Source organism: Drosophila guanche, unplaced genomic scaffold (genome assembly GCF_900245975.1).
Source record: "Drosophila guanche unplaced genomic scaffold, DGUA_6, whole genome shotgun sequence".
In the NCBI taxonomy this organism is placed as follows: domain Eukaryota; kingdom Metazoa; phylum Arthropoda; class Insecta; order Diptera; family Drosophilidae; genus Drosophila; species Drosophila guanche.
The window spans coordinates 2,166,069-2,182,951 of NW_022995754.1; the positions used below are offsets into that span (position 1 = coordinate 2,166,069).

At 43.6% G+C, this 16,883-nt stretch overlaps 1 protein-coding gene across 14 annotated transcripts; it reads left to right on the plus strand.

Moving 5' to 3' along the window:
• Positions 1 to 334: 334 nt before the first annotated feature.
• On the plus strand, positions 335 to 16,461 carry LOC117588883 (E3 ubiquitin-protein ligase Nedd-4). Of its 14 annotated transcripts, none has more exons than XM_034280409.1 (20): positions 335 to 731; positions 1,174 to 1,377; positions 8,602 to 8,684; positions 8,744 to 8,825; positions 9,496 to 9,534; positions 9,596 to 9,765; positions 10,995 to 11,145; positions 11,207 to 11,331; positions 11,393 to 11,492; positions 12,141 to 12,307; positions 12,436 to 12,721; positions 12,801 to 12,893; positions 13,463 to 13,570; positions 13,688 to 13,925; positions 13,984 to 14,108; positions 14,178 to 14,319; positions 14,379 to 14,535; positions 14,587 to 14,880; positions 14,942 to 15,340; positions 15,402 to 16,461. In XM_034280409.1, the coding sequence occupies exons 2-20, from the start codon at positions 1,189 to 1,191 to the stop codon at positions 15,502 to 15,504; spliced, it is 3,051 nt and encodes a 1,016-aa protein (XP_034136300.1). In that variant the 5' UTR covers positions 335 to 731; positions 1,174 to 1,188; the 3' UTR covers positions 15,505 to 16,461. The 14 variants fall into 14 exon arrangements, with proteins under 14 accessions (XP_034136300.1, XP_034136304.1, XP_034136301.1 ...); XM_034280413.1 differs by having other exon boundaries at positions 12,475 to 12,721; XM_034280410.1 differs by having other exon boundaries at positions 10,998 to 11,145.
• Positions 16,462 to 16,883: the final 422 nt, after the last annotated feature.

Consider the following 16,883-nt stretch of genomic DNA (forward strand, 5'->3'; position numbering starts at 1 on the left):
CTGTCTGGCTGATTTGATTTAACTGAACCGAATGCACTATCATCTAATGGAATATTCTGGAACATTCTGTTGCTGATTTCTTCACTTGACGATGATGATGCGTCTTGAAGAGTGACAGCAATCGAAGTGAAAAACTAGAATGTTCCAGAGACCCAGTCACGAACGAACGACTACGAAAATAATTAATTAGAGTTTGTCTTGCAAGTAACTTAGTAGTAATCTGTCAGTGGGTAGTACTTTCACTACCTACGAACTAATACCAGTGCTACTGGAAATAGTATGTTGGTATTTTAATTTTTATGCACGCGTTTCAAGTAATTTCAGGTCATCTAAAGGCAGTCACACTGGACCACAGTTTCGTCGCCGTGCTAAATTCTTGTTTTTAATGTTTAATTGTGATTAAAATACTGAGCAGCAGAATAGCAACGACAGAAAACGCCCTTGATCGGATCAGAGCAATGTGAGCTGTGCCAAACAGCACGCGAATTATAACGCTGTGAAAAACGGGCCGTGCGAGGTGCCGACGAACATCGACCTGTGCCGTGTGAAAAGTGTACGTACGTGAGGATTTTCCGCACATAGTTGACTCAAAGCGAACAGACGGACACACACACAAGGGCATATTTACAGCATAAATCAAGCGATATTATAGTGCGGAGCTGTCACCACAGACAAGGCGGCGGTTACTGCTTGTGTGTGCCTGTGTGTGTTTGTTGAAGCAAAAGATAAACGTAAGTGGAAAACTTGGAAAATAGTTTTATTCTGACCATAAATGAAGGGCAGAGCGCGCCGGTCAGGTCCGACATGGCGTTGAACCCTTCGCGCTTGGCTAATTACGCCCGTAGCATGGCTTTTATGCTCTGCCTACCTTTTCTTCCCCCTTCTCTGTCATATGCACCCTCGCACACAAAGCTGACAGACAGAGATGGCATATAGCACAAGTACCGTTCCTCCATTGTGCACTTTGTGTATGGTGTCGGTCTTTGTTGTCTGCTCAGCTATGCTGCGCTCTCACTTTGGCCTTGCCGGCGCGTCTCAGCCTCCAAGTTATTGTCACCCGTTCACGCCCGTCTTTCTGGTCGGGCACTTTCGTGCCTTTTTTCGCTTAATTTGCACTTCCGCCACTCCTCACTCTCACCCACTCTCTCTCTTGCTCTCTTCCTCTCATTGCAGTTTCTTTTGTGAGCCATGTCGGCACGTTCCAGCGGTTCTGTGACCGCAATGTCCGCCGCTGCATCATCATCGTCGGCCGCAGCATCCGGAGGCGATGTGCCGCGCCCACCGCCGCGTCGCCGGGCCGCCTCTGTTGCAGGACAACAGCAGACGCGTCAAGAGTTTGGCAATGGACACACGCCACGTCGATCGTTGGCTGCAGTGGTAAGTCTGGAAGAATTGGGAGGAGAAGAAGGCCTGAAAGGGGATTTTGGTTGGCTTTATCGGACATGTGGCGAAATTTGAGTTTCTCTATTTATGGTGCTATTTTCATGGCTTATCTAATCTAGAGCTGGAGCTTGCCTAACGGTTAAGTAGTCTAGATGGCCCCAGTCCCTGCGTGCAGTAGAGCCACCTGTTGCACGCCCGTACATTCGGAGCTGCAGAAAACCCTTCTTGAAACCATTGTTTTAGGGCATCAAATCATCTCATGATAATCAACTGTTCTTGGGTGGCGTCTGGAATGTACTCCGTAATGGCTTTTCTTTTATTTACATTTCTCAGCCACTTGTGTAAACGAACAAATACGCACTTCGCCCCAAGATCTCAGACGCAGACACAACAATTAAACAGAAAATTCGTTTGTTTATTTGCTCAATTTTGGCGAAAGGGAAAGAGAAATGAATGGCACTTGGGAGCAGTCATCAACATCTTGAAATACAATTGAATGGATCAACAAAACTCTTGGCCAGCTCCTGTTAAATCAACTCGAGTACTGTGTGAACAGAGCAGTAGCTTACCCGCGCCATGTGCACGCGTATGGCATACAGAGCAATCAATGAAAATTAATGCTGCAAAGCAAATACCGTCTCGTTTAGCCAGTGCTTCACTTGCTTTCGTTTACTCAATGAGAGTGGGGGCAGAACAATTTGCAAGTTCTGTTTGCCGAACTTATTTTAAGGCTAGAGTGGGACAGACAGAGGGTAGGCTGCTTATCTTCATTAGTGGGCTCATCCCAACGGTTCTTTGGGAGCTGTTGCTGCCCTGTTTCCTCACACTCGCATGCTAATTGAGACGCGTCAAATGCCAACGTCACTTGGGGCAGGCACACCTGCCTACGTCACTGTCAGACGCCCCCCCCCCCCCCCCCCCCCCCCCCCAGGCACCAAGTGGCACTAATGGGGGCGCTTATCAGTCAACAGTAGAGTACTTATTTTTATCCGTTGCGTCAGCCCTGCCGCCAGAAGTCAAATGTCATTTTTAATTGATGCCTGGCTTCGAAATAATTGTTAGTAGAAGGGGGAATGCCCCTGCGCCATGCTACTCTGAAGATCAGAAATGCAGCGGCAGCAATGCACCAAACACACACCCTCATAAAAACACACATGTTCAAGAACAGCTGTTTTTGTTTTGTTTTGCTTTGGACACTTGTTCGCAGGCGGGAGCAGCAGCAACTGTCACTTTGAAAAGCTGTGAAAGCTTTAATCGGTTCAGTGTTGTAAAGTGGGAAAAGCGAATGCGGTATTTCAGGTCGCACTAGGTATATTTAAGTTGTGGGAATATCACAGAATTACACCTGCTTTCTTTTGCTACTGCTTAAAACCATGCTTAGAAATTCGTATTCCTGTAATCCCCTGCACAGGTGCTACTATTGGTCTACTTGTGCCACTAGTTCCTCTTTAAATAACGTTGTGGGAAGCAAATGAGTTATACGTCACATCTAAGTCATTCCATACATTTTTCGTCTTTCCGATCCTTGGTCACACTGTTTTTGGGGAGCTTGGGAGCTGAATTTTATTTTAGCTAGAACGCGAAAGCGCCAATTACGTGCAACGGCTGACGACAAGTCGGGGGAGTCCGACGTCACCTAGTTGTTGTTGTTGTGTTTGCACTTACACTAGCAGCACACACACGCGAACCGCGAACACCCCGCGAGGAAGGGAGAAATTCACGCAGAACATGTTTTTGCAATAGTGTTGGTGATTTGTTATTGTTGCTGCTTTTTTCCCCGTTAATAGTAGATAAATAGTGAATAATTGAATAATAAATACGTATATAAAGTGTTCATCGCCATGCACAAGAGATATCTACGTGTATATGCATATTAATGATTGCTAAAAAGTGTTAATTATATAAAGAAATAAATAAATATACGTCTCTGTACGTGTGTTGGTAAAAGCAACAGCTTCGTCGTGAAATAAGAATCAACGGGAGTCAGAGTCGTTGTCGCTGAGAGAGGGGCCCTCCACCCCCTGTCCCTTCATTCGAGTGGGAGGGGAAGCAAAGATTCAGTTTTTGCTCTCTTTTTTATGGGCCTCTATTAGTCATGCATGCCAAAAAGACTGGTGAATGTGCGAGTGTTGCCGAGTGTGTGGTGCCATGGGTGTGCTGCGACAGGGCCAAGGAAAACCTAATTCTGACCAGGCCAGACCCTTACCCTTTACCCGTGCTCCGCGTACCGAGCCAAGCAAATGCGGGATCGGCCTTACGTATACGCAATAAACGTAATAAAAACAAAACGGCAATTTGTTGGGAAACCTGTTCCTCACCTCTGCTCCGTCGCAGTAGCCGCTGCAGCTTGCAGCCAGCGTTGCTGTTGCAGCAGCATAAAAAGCATTCTGCATAAAAAAAGCTCGCCGCGGGAGACCAAAATAAATCTCGAGTGCGCCAAAAAAATAAACGAACAAACACAAAAGAAGCAAAGAAGAGAGAACAAAAATAGGAGTATATGAAATTCCTTTCGGCCAACTTGTTTTGTGCAGTTTAAACCGCCCCAAAGGAATTTTACCATATTTCTTTTATGATAGTCCCCGCTCCCTCACCTTAATACGGTTTATTGTTTGATTTGTAGTGTTGTGAAGAGGCGAGGCGTGCAAATAAATTAACACAAGCGCGAAATACAACAAAAAGGTAACAGAAACAGTAACGTAAACAAGAGCAGAAAGAGGAAGAACAAACAGCAGGAGAAGCAACAGCAAAAGAGGAGGTTGCAAATAAAGAAGATAGAAAACAAAAAATTAAAAGTTTAAATCAAAAATGGCTGAATCAACAACCACATCGCCGTCGGGGACGAGTGAAGATGGCCAGATCCATGGCTATAATAACAGTGATGTAAGTAGCAAAACGTTCGGAAGGGGGGGGGGGGGGGGGGGGGGGGGGGGGAGTACTGCTCTCTTCCTTTTCTCTATCTCTCATATCTCACATGCATAAGCATGCAAATGTGTGTGTGTGTGTGTTTGAGCTCAATTTGTTGAGTCGCTAATTGAGTCGCCTTTGAGCCGTAGCTCACGTGCCTCTCTCCTCCCCATCCCCTCAGCCACACTCTCACAATCATCTGTTGGCTCTCCAAAGATCTTCTTGTTGTTATTGTTGGAAAATCACTTGAACAGTTTTCCAGCTCAGGGTCAGTTTTTTGTGGGTGGGGTTCGTACCATAAATATAGGTATTGGAATATCACGATATGTCATTATATATGGGAATAAGCTCTCGAATGTGTTGTATCTAAATAAAATGTAAATAGTAGACGAGGTAGAGCTTGAAGCCTTTCCCATTAGCCTTAAATAAATATCAAATATTTATTATTTATTTTCATTCTTAAAATATTTGCCTACCCCACATGCCAATCGAATCATTGACCATGAACCCCCCTGGTCTTTTAATATCCAAAATTATACGCAACAATTTCGTGTTTATTCTTTAATTGTTGCTCTCATTCTATCTATCTCTCTCTCTCTCTCTCGATTGCTCTTTTGTAGCATTTGCATTTCCTAGGATGAGTGAAAATTGATTTTTTCGTCTGTGTCTCAATTTGAGTGGTTTGATGGATTCCATTCGATTCGCATCTAATCGAAATGGATGGCAACGGTTCAATTTGTGTAATGAATTTGCACTGACCTCCGAACCCCTGCACAATGTGACAACTGAGGGGCAGGCCAATCAATTAGGTTAATGGCGGCCCCCTATGCCTGAGGTTTACTTTTTTTCTTACCCACTTCAATGACCAAGGCAAGAGCTGAGAGCATAGAGAAGCTACCTCCCCCGCTCCGCCGCATTGAGTGCGCATTAAAATTACAATTGATATCAAATGTTGTTTTAATCTTTTGTTTGTCAAGTGTTTTATTATCTCAACGCTTCCCCATTTCCCATCTGCATTTCTGGCGACAAAATAAGCTAAAGAGAGAACCAGCAGCAGTAGCACCTTGAGACTCCACTCGTTCCGCTCACTCTCACTCTTGTGCGCGCTCTTATCAGCTTAAAGACCCGCAGAATGATTATTCACATATATATTTTTATAAGTCATTATTCATTCAGTTTTTCGCCAGAACAGGAAACTTTCACGAAAACTGAGTGTGGAAAAGTCAAGTCAAGGATGGAGGATTGATGGGGGGCGCAGGCACACGAGAGTTGGGGCACACGGGCGGGTACACACGAGCGTCACATGGTCATTCAAAATGCTAAATGTCAACGCTTTGGCCCTGATAATGAGTGGCAAACTTTCGTTTGTGGTGTGGCATTTATTGATAATCCAATTTTCGGCTACACGCTTGATGTCTGTTGTCTGATGGGAGAGCTGAGTAGGGAGAGAGAAAGTACACATTGCACATGGCATTCTACGAAAAGGATGGAAAGATGAAAAAGCCCAAGCTTAACATTTGGGTTTTCATATCCCCGGCGTGTGTCCCATGACTGATAACACAATGACTGATACGCTTTTATAGACCAATTGCCTGTTAATCAAATGTTTGCAGTAGCTTAACTGGAAAAACCTTAATTTGAACTCTCTTTAATTGCAACATGTGTCTGCGAAGCTGGCTTTACGACTGGCTCTTAGATTAATCTCCGCCTAAATCATATTTTAATGAATACTGCCTGTCAATCAGCGAAATTTTAATTAAAACATTAAACGACACTGTGGTCCATGTGTTTCGGCTAAGAGATACCCACTGAGCAGACTTAGTCACTTATTGAGGCACTAGGTGAAAAGTTGATTAAAGTTAAAGCCCAACAGGTGTCACCTACATTCAGAAATCGATCTTCCTGGGTGCTTTTTCCTGTTAAAAGCAAAGCAATGTTGCATTTCCCAGCTCGATTTCCAGCCCGATACCCACCTTCCTCCCTCGGTGTCCAGTCATTCTCTTTAATCATTTAGTGCTTGTGTCGCATTCTAATGCATAATACTATATACCCATCAGACAAAACACGCTAAAATGCAAGCTACGACAACCAGGTACAGCTGCTTAACCGCAATAACATTTTAAGCTAATTTCCCCCTCAGTACCAGATTTAATGTCTAAAAATCAATTTAATGCCAGCCAACGTTGCGGCTCAGTGCCTGTCAGTGTCCCGTAGCTACTCTGTATATTTGCAGCCAAGTTTCAGTTCCTACTGCCATTCCGGGGGAACACTGACAGCTGGAGGAAAGGCTATAGAAAGAGGAACGGCTGGCTGGCTGATTGAGGGATTACTCAAGTCCAGGGCCAGAGACCAAGTTCGCTTTGGATGATTGATTGGGCACTTGTCCGTGAACAGATAGGCGCAGTCCGCGACTGGGCAGTGGAAATGGGTTCCTGCTGGAACCCCTGAAACTAGCACCCCCTTAACGAAACACATTCTAAAAGCGCCACTAAGGACAGCTGTTAGCCACCTCCAGCCCTCCACTTTTATTCGCATATTTAATTATTGCACAAGCGGGAAAAACCGCAGCTATATTTTATTTTAAAGGAAGACTAACGCCCCCCCGTGTTGCTGAAAATCAATATCGCGTAGTACTACTACGACAAGTTCATGGGAAACGCGGAACAGAAGCAGCAAACTACAAACCGAAACAGTAAAGAATAGTAAAACCACACACAAAAAATATACATAGCTGTAGTTCCCTTTCCACCAGAGATACAGAGAGAGAGAGAGAGAGAGAGCGTGTACGAAATGGCACATGTAAAAATAGTCAAACTAGACGGGGCGGGGAAAAAGGCGAGAGGCTAGAGAAAATCTACACAAAAAAAAGAGAAAAAATAATATATACAAACCTCCGTCAGGGTCATAGAGCTCCAGAGCCCAGCCGCAACATGCGAGTGCCTCTGATATGTGATATGGAATGTGGCATGGGGCAAGGGGCATGCGGGGTATATGGCGCCGTCTGGTCAGTCACAGCCCCTTACCACAGCCATAGCGAAGGGGGAACCAGAGTGAGTTTGCTCTTCACTTTATAAACAATGCTGGCCAAATTGAATATTCCATGGGGTAAAAGCCTTTTAATGGATACAAGTGTTGGGCCACGCCAGCACTCCAGCAGACAGTGGCTGGATAGAGCTGGGTTTGTGTTCTCCCGCTCGTAGGAATGCAGAAAGTTTTCCAGTACCAATTGGCGAGAGGGAACACAAATTGGGTGCCTAGGTGCTTGATGTGTGTGTGTGTGTGTGTGTGTGTGTGTGTGGTGTGACTTTGGGAATTGCAGAAAATAATAGATAAATAAATTCAAAGAATTCTTTCTAATGAAGAGCCGAAAGCTTGTAGGAATTAAAATCTCACATAAAAAGTTATTACCAACTGCAATTGCTGTGATTGTCGCTGTTTTAATTTCAAATAAGAGCAGGCGATGGGAAATTTCGGCACAGCCACAGACGTCGAGACCTTCGTGTCCTCTTTGGAATGGCAAATGCCAGCCGCAACACGAAGTAACCGCATTCCATGAGCCCTAAAATGAATCACACACACACAGAGCACACCGCACACACAATAGACAATTGCTTGCTGATGACTCTCTTGAACTTCTTGAAGCACAGACCCCTGCCACTTCAGCTGCGCTTGCCCCAGTGCGGTTGAATGTGTCAAGGTCATGGAAGGAAATTATCTAGCCATGAATGCGAGAACAATTATGTAGGCAAATGTATAATGCGAAAGGCATTACCGTAGCCAGTGCTGGCACACGTGTGGCGACACTACGACACCCAGTACTCCTGCAACTTCCAGGGTCAGATTTGGCGTCTGTCTTGGGCCTTCTGCTTGTGCTTCTCAGCCTCAAAGTTTGCTAAAAATTTCCATAAAAGAAGAGAAATTAGTGCATAAAATATACACATTAAACACACCCCTTCCCCCGCCGTGTCTCCTTCACTCATAAATATGCAAAAAAAAAGTGTCCGAAAGGCTGTGGCTCTGGGCTGTGGAATGCGCGGCGTATGCGTAATCACGGGGCATTAAGCATACGCCGCATAAGCCCTGGCTGCTGTTGGGCCTCCTGGCTTATTTACTTACAAAATTTTAACCAGACCACCACTCACACCTCTGACTGAGAGGAGTGCCTGCCACCTTTTGTGTGGCATTGAATTTTGTGACTCTGGCTATGCGTGCACAAGTATCTCATTTGCTTTCGTTCCTGGGCTAACATATACGCTAATTTTCCGCCTTGTTATACGCTTTTTATTTCATATTTTTTCTACACTTCTTTTACAGAACGATTCTGGCGACTCGTGTCATCTGCGTATAGTGGTGCTCAGCGGCCAGTCGCTGGCCAAGAAGGACATATTCGGCGCCAGGTGAGTGGGAGAAGCGTTTGCCATCAGGATTCAATTATAATTGATAAACTCTTCCACAGCGATCCATATGTCCGAATCGATTTGAACACAATCAATGGTGATATTAATATTGACTCGGTTTTAACAAAAACAAAAAAGAAGGTAAATCAAATTAGAGTTAATCCATAATGCCATTAACGCAATCAAAAACCCCCCACGTGACATGGCCAAAAATAATGTAGCGAAGAGCGGAGCGTCGCTGTAATCTTATCAGCTCCAGCACCTTCCTCATTCGCCATTCAGGGGAAGGTGCAATGCGATATCTAAGGGTGGAATTCGTAGGCCTTGATTGCCCCGATTAGAAATGTAAAGCCCACGCTCACGTCCGTTCCCCCTCTTATCTACCTATTTGTGTGTCTCTGCCGCCATTAGTCATGCAGTGAGCATACACAAATATCTTCACGTCTATCACTTAAATGTGTACAATGTGGTGTGTGTCCAAAGAGCGAACAAACCTCTTGAGATAACTAATTTGTAGATTGTTTATAGCTAGTCAGCATTTCATAATAGATATGAATATGCGATTGAGCAGAGATTTGAGATCAATTTTGAAGGTTAAATGGTTTGTTATTCGTTTGGAATTAATGCTTTTTGCTTTGCTGCTTGAATTGAGCTTGGGATCGAGGCACAGACCAATGAATGTTCTATAGGAAAATCCAGACATTATGTCTAAAGAATAATGAATAATAAATTAAAGAATTGTGTACCTGAAACGCCTACTTATATCAGCTCTCTCACACCTCTCTTCTCGTTTCTTCTTCCCCTAAAACAGACACTGAATCCATCCTGGAACGAGGAGTTCATATTCAGAGTAAGTTGTGACCCACATTAATAATTCCACACACTAATTAACTCTTGTTTTTTGACACCAGGTAAAGCCCTCTGAGCATAAGCTTGTCTTTCAAGTATTCGACGAGAATCGGCTGACACGCGACGACTTTCTGGGCATGGTCGAGCTAACGCTGGTCAATCTGCCCACGGAGCAGGAGGGCCGAACGATTGGCGACCAAGGCTACACTCTGCGTCCGCGCAGGTCAGTAGGGTATGTTTATTTCATTTGCCGTTTGATTTTGTTCCTTTAATTTCAGTTGATTTACACACAACTACAAAATATGTATAGTATATAGAGCCGTAGGCAAAATATATAGTTCAAAAATCCAAAAGGGTCCACCATGAAAGACAGATCATAAGGCAGAAATTTGTATACATAATTGATTGACCGATAGATCGATCGGTGAAGGAACTCTAAAAACTCACTCATTCCAGTCACTCCACTCTCTATTCAAAATTGTAGTCTGTAGTCTGTATTGTAGTGCCAGAGTTTTATGTAGTAGTCGCCGCCTGTCTTCGCCGCCTTGTTTATTGTTTAATGTGACGCCCCTTCCAATAACCTCACCCTTTCCATCACCCGTGCCAGTGGGCGGCATTGCACTTTTCGATTGCAAATGGCTAGTACATAGACAATATAATTTACAAAACATTTTCACGTAGTCGCTGTCGTCGTTGCAGCCCGTACACTCTCTCTCTCTCTCTCTTCCCTCACTCACTCACTCTCCCACTCAACCTTTAGATTAGACTAGAAGTGCGGTTCGAAACTGTAAGGCAAACTATACACAACTTGTAAACAAATTAGAGCCAAAGAGATAGTTGAATACTCTCAGATTTATCAAAAAATGTTGCTACTTTAAGCTTTAACCACACTTTGAGCATACGCGAAGCAATTGTTTCCTCGATTTCTTTGAGAGAACTCATCACTATTTGTTAATTGATAGGTTTATTCATTGAACTGATTGTTTATATTCTGCCTTGTCGCTGATTCGATATCAATTTCGTTTGAAATCTAAAGATAACGCCGCTTATTCAATGACCGATGGCTGATTGTGTTAGCTGGAATTATGCTATAAATATCATTAAATGCAGCTTCCATTGTTATTTGCCTTACCGTTTCGAAACGCACTGTGCTCTGGTGCTACTGTATAATTAGTACATACATATATATTTCCCCCCTGCCTTCCCCTAACTGGTATTTGTGTTTATTTTTAGTTAACGCTTTGTACAATTGATATTCTGTTATTTTGTACTTTCTTTTTTGTTTTGTTTTTAAACTGTGAATGTCTTTTTATCTGTGTAACTACTTGTGTATCTGTGTATCTGTGCCTGTGTATCAGTATCTGCTGTGTGCGGTGGGGGTGACGGTGTTCAATTTTGATTTGTAAATCATTTTAATTTTAATGCTTTTCGTGTGTATCTTCCGCAATAAACCAAAAAAAGCAGCGCCAAATCCCGCATCAAGGGCAATCTAAAGATTTATCACGCCTTCATACGCGAAACGCGCGAACAGAGCGAACCCTCGAGTAGCAACAGCGACGGGGAATGGGAGCATGTGGAGGCCACCAATGCCAGCGAAACGTCAGCACAGCCGGTAAGAAACTCTCTTTCTTCTTTTGCTAGAAATCAAACTGAATAAACTGAATTATTTGCAGCATCCGTTTCCTACTGGCGGCAATGATGCCCTGCCCGCTGGCTGGGAGGAGCGACAGGATGCCAATGGGCGCACATATTATGTGAATCACACGGCAAGGACAACGCAATGGGAGCGACCCACAGTGTAAGTCTGAAGAGGATATTAAATGTAGATTCCCTTTATTCACCTTTAAACCTATTGGCAGTTTGAATAGCAACAATGGCCAGTCCGCTGATCAGCTGGCCTCGGATTTCCAGCGACGTTTTCACATTAGCGTGGATGAAACGGAGACGGGACGTTCGACGGTAAGTGCAAATGCTGGAAACTGGCATACCCAGAGCCCAAGTTTAAGAGTTTAAGAGAAATGATATATATTTACTATAATTTATAACTATAACTATTTATATACACAACTGCATGTCTGTTGATAAGCAATTGATTTCGATTTTTCGTGCATGAATTTCACACACACACAAATCGCACTCAAAACTAACTCAATAACATACACAAACACCAAAACACACACATGAAATAGAGTGCCAGGAACGTGGCATCCTCGCTGGAGCCGCTGGCCAGTGAAGAGGAAGATCGTGCCAACGATGAGGCAAATCAAACCCCGTCCGAGTCCGAACTGGCGCCAGTTGTTGATCCACAGAATAATCAAACGAATTGTCTGCACTGCGGCGAGGCGCATGTAGAGGATGATAATGAGGAGGAGAATGTAGATTCGGATGCCGATGCGGAGGAGCCTGCCAGCTGTGATATACTCGATAGGAATTTGTACCTGAGACGCATATTTGTAATGGCAAAAAAGTGTTTTGTTTCGCTAGATTATTGTCTAATTAGTGAAGCTAGAAAGCCAGTTCAAAGTTCTCTTCATCCATTCACTTCATTTCGCTGCATTGATTCTTCCTGTAACTCCTGTAATTATATGTATTGCATGATTACCTCAGGATAACTCCAGTCGTAATAGTTTAGAGGATGAACAAACGCCAACCAATACGCCAGATGCGACCACACCAACCACCACAAATCCACCAACGATCCACAGCGAGAGCAATGGCAATGGGAATATTTTGAACCCCTTGGGCACAGACGATACGCCACAGGAGACAACCAGGTTAATATCCACTGTGGGCAGTGGCAGCATCCATCCCTCTCCACCCTCCAATTCCCTTTGTTGGTGTTGTCCCCCCGTGTTCCCCCCTCCGATCTGATCGCCCACTGACCAGTCTTTTATGTATTCAGTTTTGTTTACAATTCCCTGCGACATCCTGTCGCCGTTAGGCCACCCGAAATCTCATCCTCGAGTTTGCAAACCGATTTGCGTCCAGTGCGCCAGGCGCCCGACATTCCGGACATTGCCATGACCACAATTATGACACGTCGGGCCATCGACAACATGGCCTACAATCTGGGACGACACGAGCCGGAGCTCAACCAACAGCAGCAGCAGCAGCAGCGACGACGTCAACAAATGCAGTTGCACATACAGCAGCACCAGCAGCGGCAACAGCAGCAGAACAGACAATTGGTTAGCAAACATCTGCGCACTCCCGTCATTCATTCATAAATCATTCCCATGCGATCATCCACATTTATTTCACTTGTAGCCTGAAGTAGATCTTCGCCAGCAAAGACGCCGCCAGCAACAGCAGCAACAGCAGCTCCAATTACAGCTCCATCTACAGCCACATCCGCATTTGGTCAGGATCCATCCACCTTCACTCCAGTTTTTGTAGTTCAATGTGTCGTTCGTTTGTTTCGTTTTAGAACTCAACTAAATATCATATTAGCGCCGCAAAATTTGTCAAGTTAAAGTTTCTTTTTGGGTGATAAATTCTTCCTTTTAGCAGCCACATGGGGCGTGGGTTGTGTCAAGGAAGTTTTGGGCCATGGTTCGCCTGTAGCTGTACACCTGTGCTGTGTCTTGTATGTGTTCGCCTCTCTCAGTGTTTGTTGCATGTGGCATGCTGCAGAGTACTAAACCTCATAGCGCTTTTCTAACCTCGTTTGCATTTAATTTGTTTAACAATGTTTATCTTTATTTAATGTGCTTTCTTGCTGAGTGTTTTTGCTACCAACAAAAAATTATTGCAATTTGTGGAATTTACTTTTTAATTTTACCAAAAACACTTTTTTCTCTTCTGTTTCTTCCAAAACAATAAAAAAACAAAACATAATCAAAACTGCAACTGCAACTGCAACTGCAATGCATCCATATATACATACATATATATATATCAATATTATATAAATAATAATCAATGAATAGAATGAAGACACCGATCACACAGACAGCCACAATTCCTCAGAGATCTCAGCTCCGCCCACTCGACGCAATTCCGAGGAAGACAATTCGGCTGTGCCACCACAGGATCAAGTAAATTTTTAAAACTCTTTCTAAGCCCGCAAACATTCTGCCCTGGATAGTCGCCTCCCTTGTCTAGCCATAGCCCTTTAATGTCTCAATCTGTAATCCTTTTTCTGTCTCTTGCAGACTGCTGGCGGCGAGGAGGAGGCACTGCCACCGCGCTGGTCCATGCAGATGGCGCCCAACGGCCGCACCTTCTTCATAGACCATGCCTCACGTCGCACCACCTGGATAGATCCACGCAATGGACGGGCCAGCCCCATGCCAAATCAGACACGTCGCGTCGAAGACGATCTGGGACCCCTGCCCGAAGGCTGGGAGGAGCGTGTGCACACGGATGGACGTGTATTCTACATAGATCATAGTAAGCATTGCTTAAGAATTGCATCTTCAACGCTTATTAATATTTCTTCTCTCGATAGATACACGCACCACACAGTGGGAGGATCCACGTTTGTCCAATCCAAACATTGCCGGGCAGGCGGTGCCGTACTCCAGGGACTACAAACAGAAATACGAGTATTTCAAGAGTCATATTAGAAAGCCTGTAAGAAGTGCTTAAAATTACGTTAATGGCAGGAAAATTAAACGGTTTTCCATCTCTTTTCGTTGACAGACAAACGTACCAAATAAACTTGAAATACGCATTCGACGTACATCCATACTGGAGGATTCGTACCGAATCATCAGTTCGGTGACAAAGACCGATCTACTGAAGACTAAATTGTGGGTGGAGTTTGAGGGAGAGACTGGTTTAGGTGAGTCATTTCTACATTCAAATGTTTTTGCTTATGCTAATGAATGTTCTGTGGGACAGATTACGGTGGCCTTGCCAGAGAGTGGTTCTATTTACTATCCAAAGAAATGTTCAATCCATACTACGGACTCTTTGAGTACTCGGCGATGGACAACTACACACTGCAAATCAACAATGGCAGCGGTTTGTGCAACGAGGAGCACTTAAGTTACTTCAAGTAAGAAAATTTGTAATCTATTTTGATTCCAACTAACATTTTGCCTTGTAGATTCATTGGTCGCATTGCGGGCATGGCTGTTTATCATGGCAAGCTGCTGGATGCCTTTTTCATTCGTCCCTTCTACAAGATGATGCTGCAGAAGCCTATTGACCTGAAGGACATGGAGTCTGTGGACACGGAATACTACAACTCCCTCATGTGGATCAAGGAGAATGATCCGCGCATACTAGAGCTGACATTCTGCCTGGACGATGATGTGCTGGGCCAGAAGAGCCAACACGATCTGAAGCCCGGTGGCGCCAACATAGATGTAACCAATGAGAACAAAGATGAGTATATCAAGTGAGTGTCAGAGATCCGTTTGCCATGTCCGAGCTTTTTAATGTTTCTATAACCCTTTTAGGCTCGTTATTGAATGGCGCTTTGTGGCGCGCGTCAAGGAACAAATGACGTCCTTCCTCGACGGCTTTGGATCGATTATTCCCCTGAATCTGATCAAGATCTTCGACGAGCACGAGCTGGAGCTGCTGATGTGCGGCATTCAGAACATCGATGTGAAGGACTGGCGCGAGAATACGCTCTACAAGGGCGACTATCACATGAATCACATCATTATCCAATGGTTCTGGCGTGCCGTTCTCTCCTTCTCCAACGAGATGCGCTCTCGCCTGCTACAGTTCGTGACTGGCACTTCCCGTGTGCCCATGAATGGTTTCAAAGAGCTGTACGGCTCGAATGGCCCGCAGATGTTTACCATCGAGAAGTGGGGCACACCCAATAACTTTCCACGGGCACACACCTGGTGAGATTTGAATCAATTCTCGTTGCCGCTTTAGGGTTAATTAATTCCATTTTGTATGCAGCTTTAATCGCCTAGATCTGCCACCCTATGAGGGTTATCTGCAGCTCAAGGACAAGCTAATTAAGGCAATTGAGGGCAGCCAAGGCTTTGCGGGTGTTGATTAATAACACCGGAAATGGGAATGTTGGCGAGTGGCTTTGGCAGGAGGTGCAGCAGCAGTTTCAGCAGCGCCAAGAGGAAGAGCAGCAGCAGCAGGAACAACGATTTCACACTACATCACAACAACAACGACAGCAGAACAGCAGCAGCAACAACCGCTACAACCGCAACAGCAACCTCATTGCATTCACGTGGAACAGCACCGCCAGCAGATCGTGTACTTATTTGTTCGTTTGCTTTTGTATTATAATCATTTTTGCTAGTTTAGTGTTATTTCGTATGTACTTTTAACTAGGCGCCAACACACACACACACACATAGACAGACGGGTGAGACAACATAATCCAAATAAAATCCTAACAAAGAGTCCAAAACTGCATATGCATTGATATATATATATATATTTATTATTAATTACATTGCCGACAATTGTAAAAAGTTGTGAACATTTTACAAACTATAAGAAATAGAGAGAGAAACAACCCCTCAAACCCCCACTATAACTATTAAATGCTTGGAATATATATATATATATAAATGTATGTATGTACACCATATACTGATACCTATAAAGTCAGAGAAAGTATATCTATCTATTATGTATGTATATGAGAGAAAGAGAACCTTTTTATAATTGTTATTTTTATGCGATATTCCTCTATGCATCCCCATTGAACAATTTGCCTCCAATCGGCGTTGCATGGGATTTAAACAGTAAACAAAAAAGAAAATTAATCGCAAGTTATGCATACAAATTGTACTCTGATGGGACACATATTTTTAAAAGAAATAATTACATTTTTTATTCTGTATAATTATGTGTGTATTCAAAATAACGATAATGTTAGTCTGTATAAGTGTCCACCCCCCAAATTCCTCCCCTCTTTACTATTAAATAAAAAGACAAAACATAAAATATATATACAAAAACTAGAGAACATAAAAAAACTACGAAGAAGTTAAAAAAGCCCTAAATTCAATCAGATTTATATTGTAAAAAAATGTTAACACACACACGAACACATTCCAAATGTTTATTGCAAACCCACGCGGGTAGGGTGGCCGCCTCAATGATAATATGATTATTCAAAAGTACCGGAAGTCTATCAAAATTAAATTTAAAGTCAAATTATGGTATAAAATGCATGGGACTGGAGCAAATTTTCACAGTCAGAGAAAGAGTGAATACTGAATACAAATAAAAAATATAAAATAAAAAAACAAAACAGGTTTAAGTTAAGCGATTAAAATATGAAATATTCTCTTAATGGGTCAAGCTTATGAATGGAGGAGAGATTGTCCTTCTGTTAATAAGATATTAGGAGAAATTATAGCTAGATTTCGTACTGTTGAGGGTACACGTGTCCCGAAACACAAAGATATA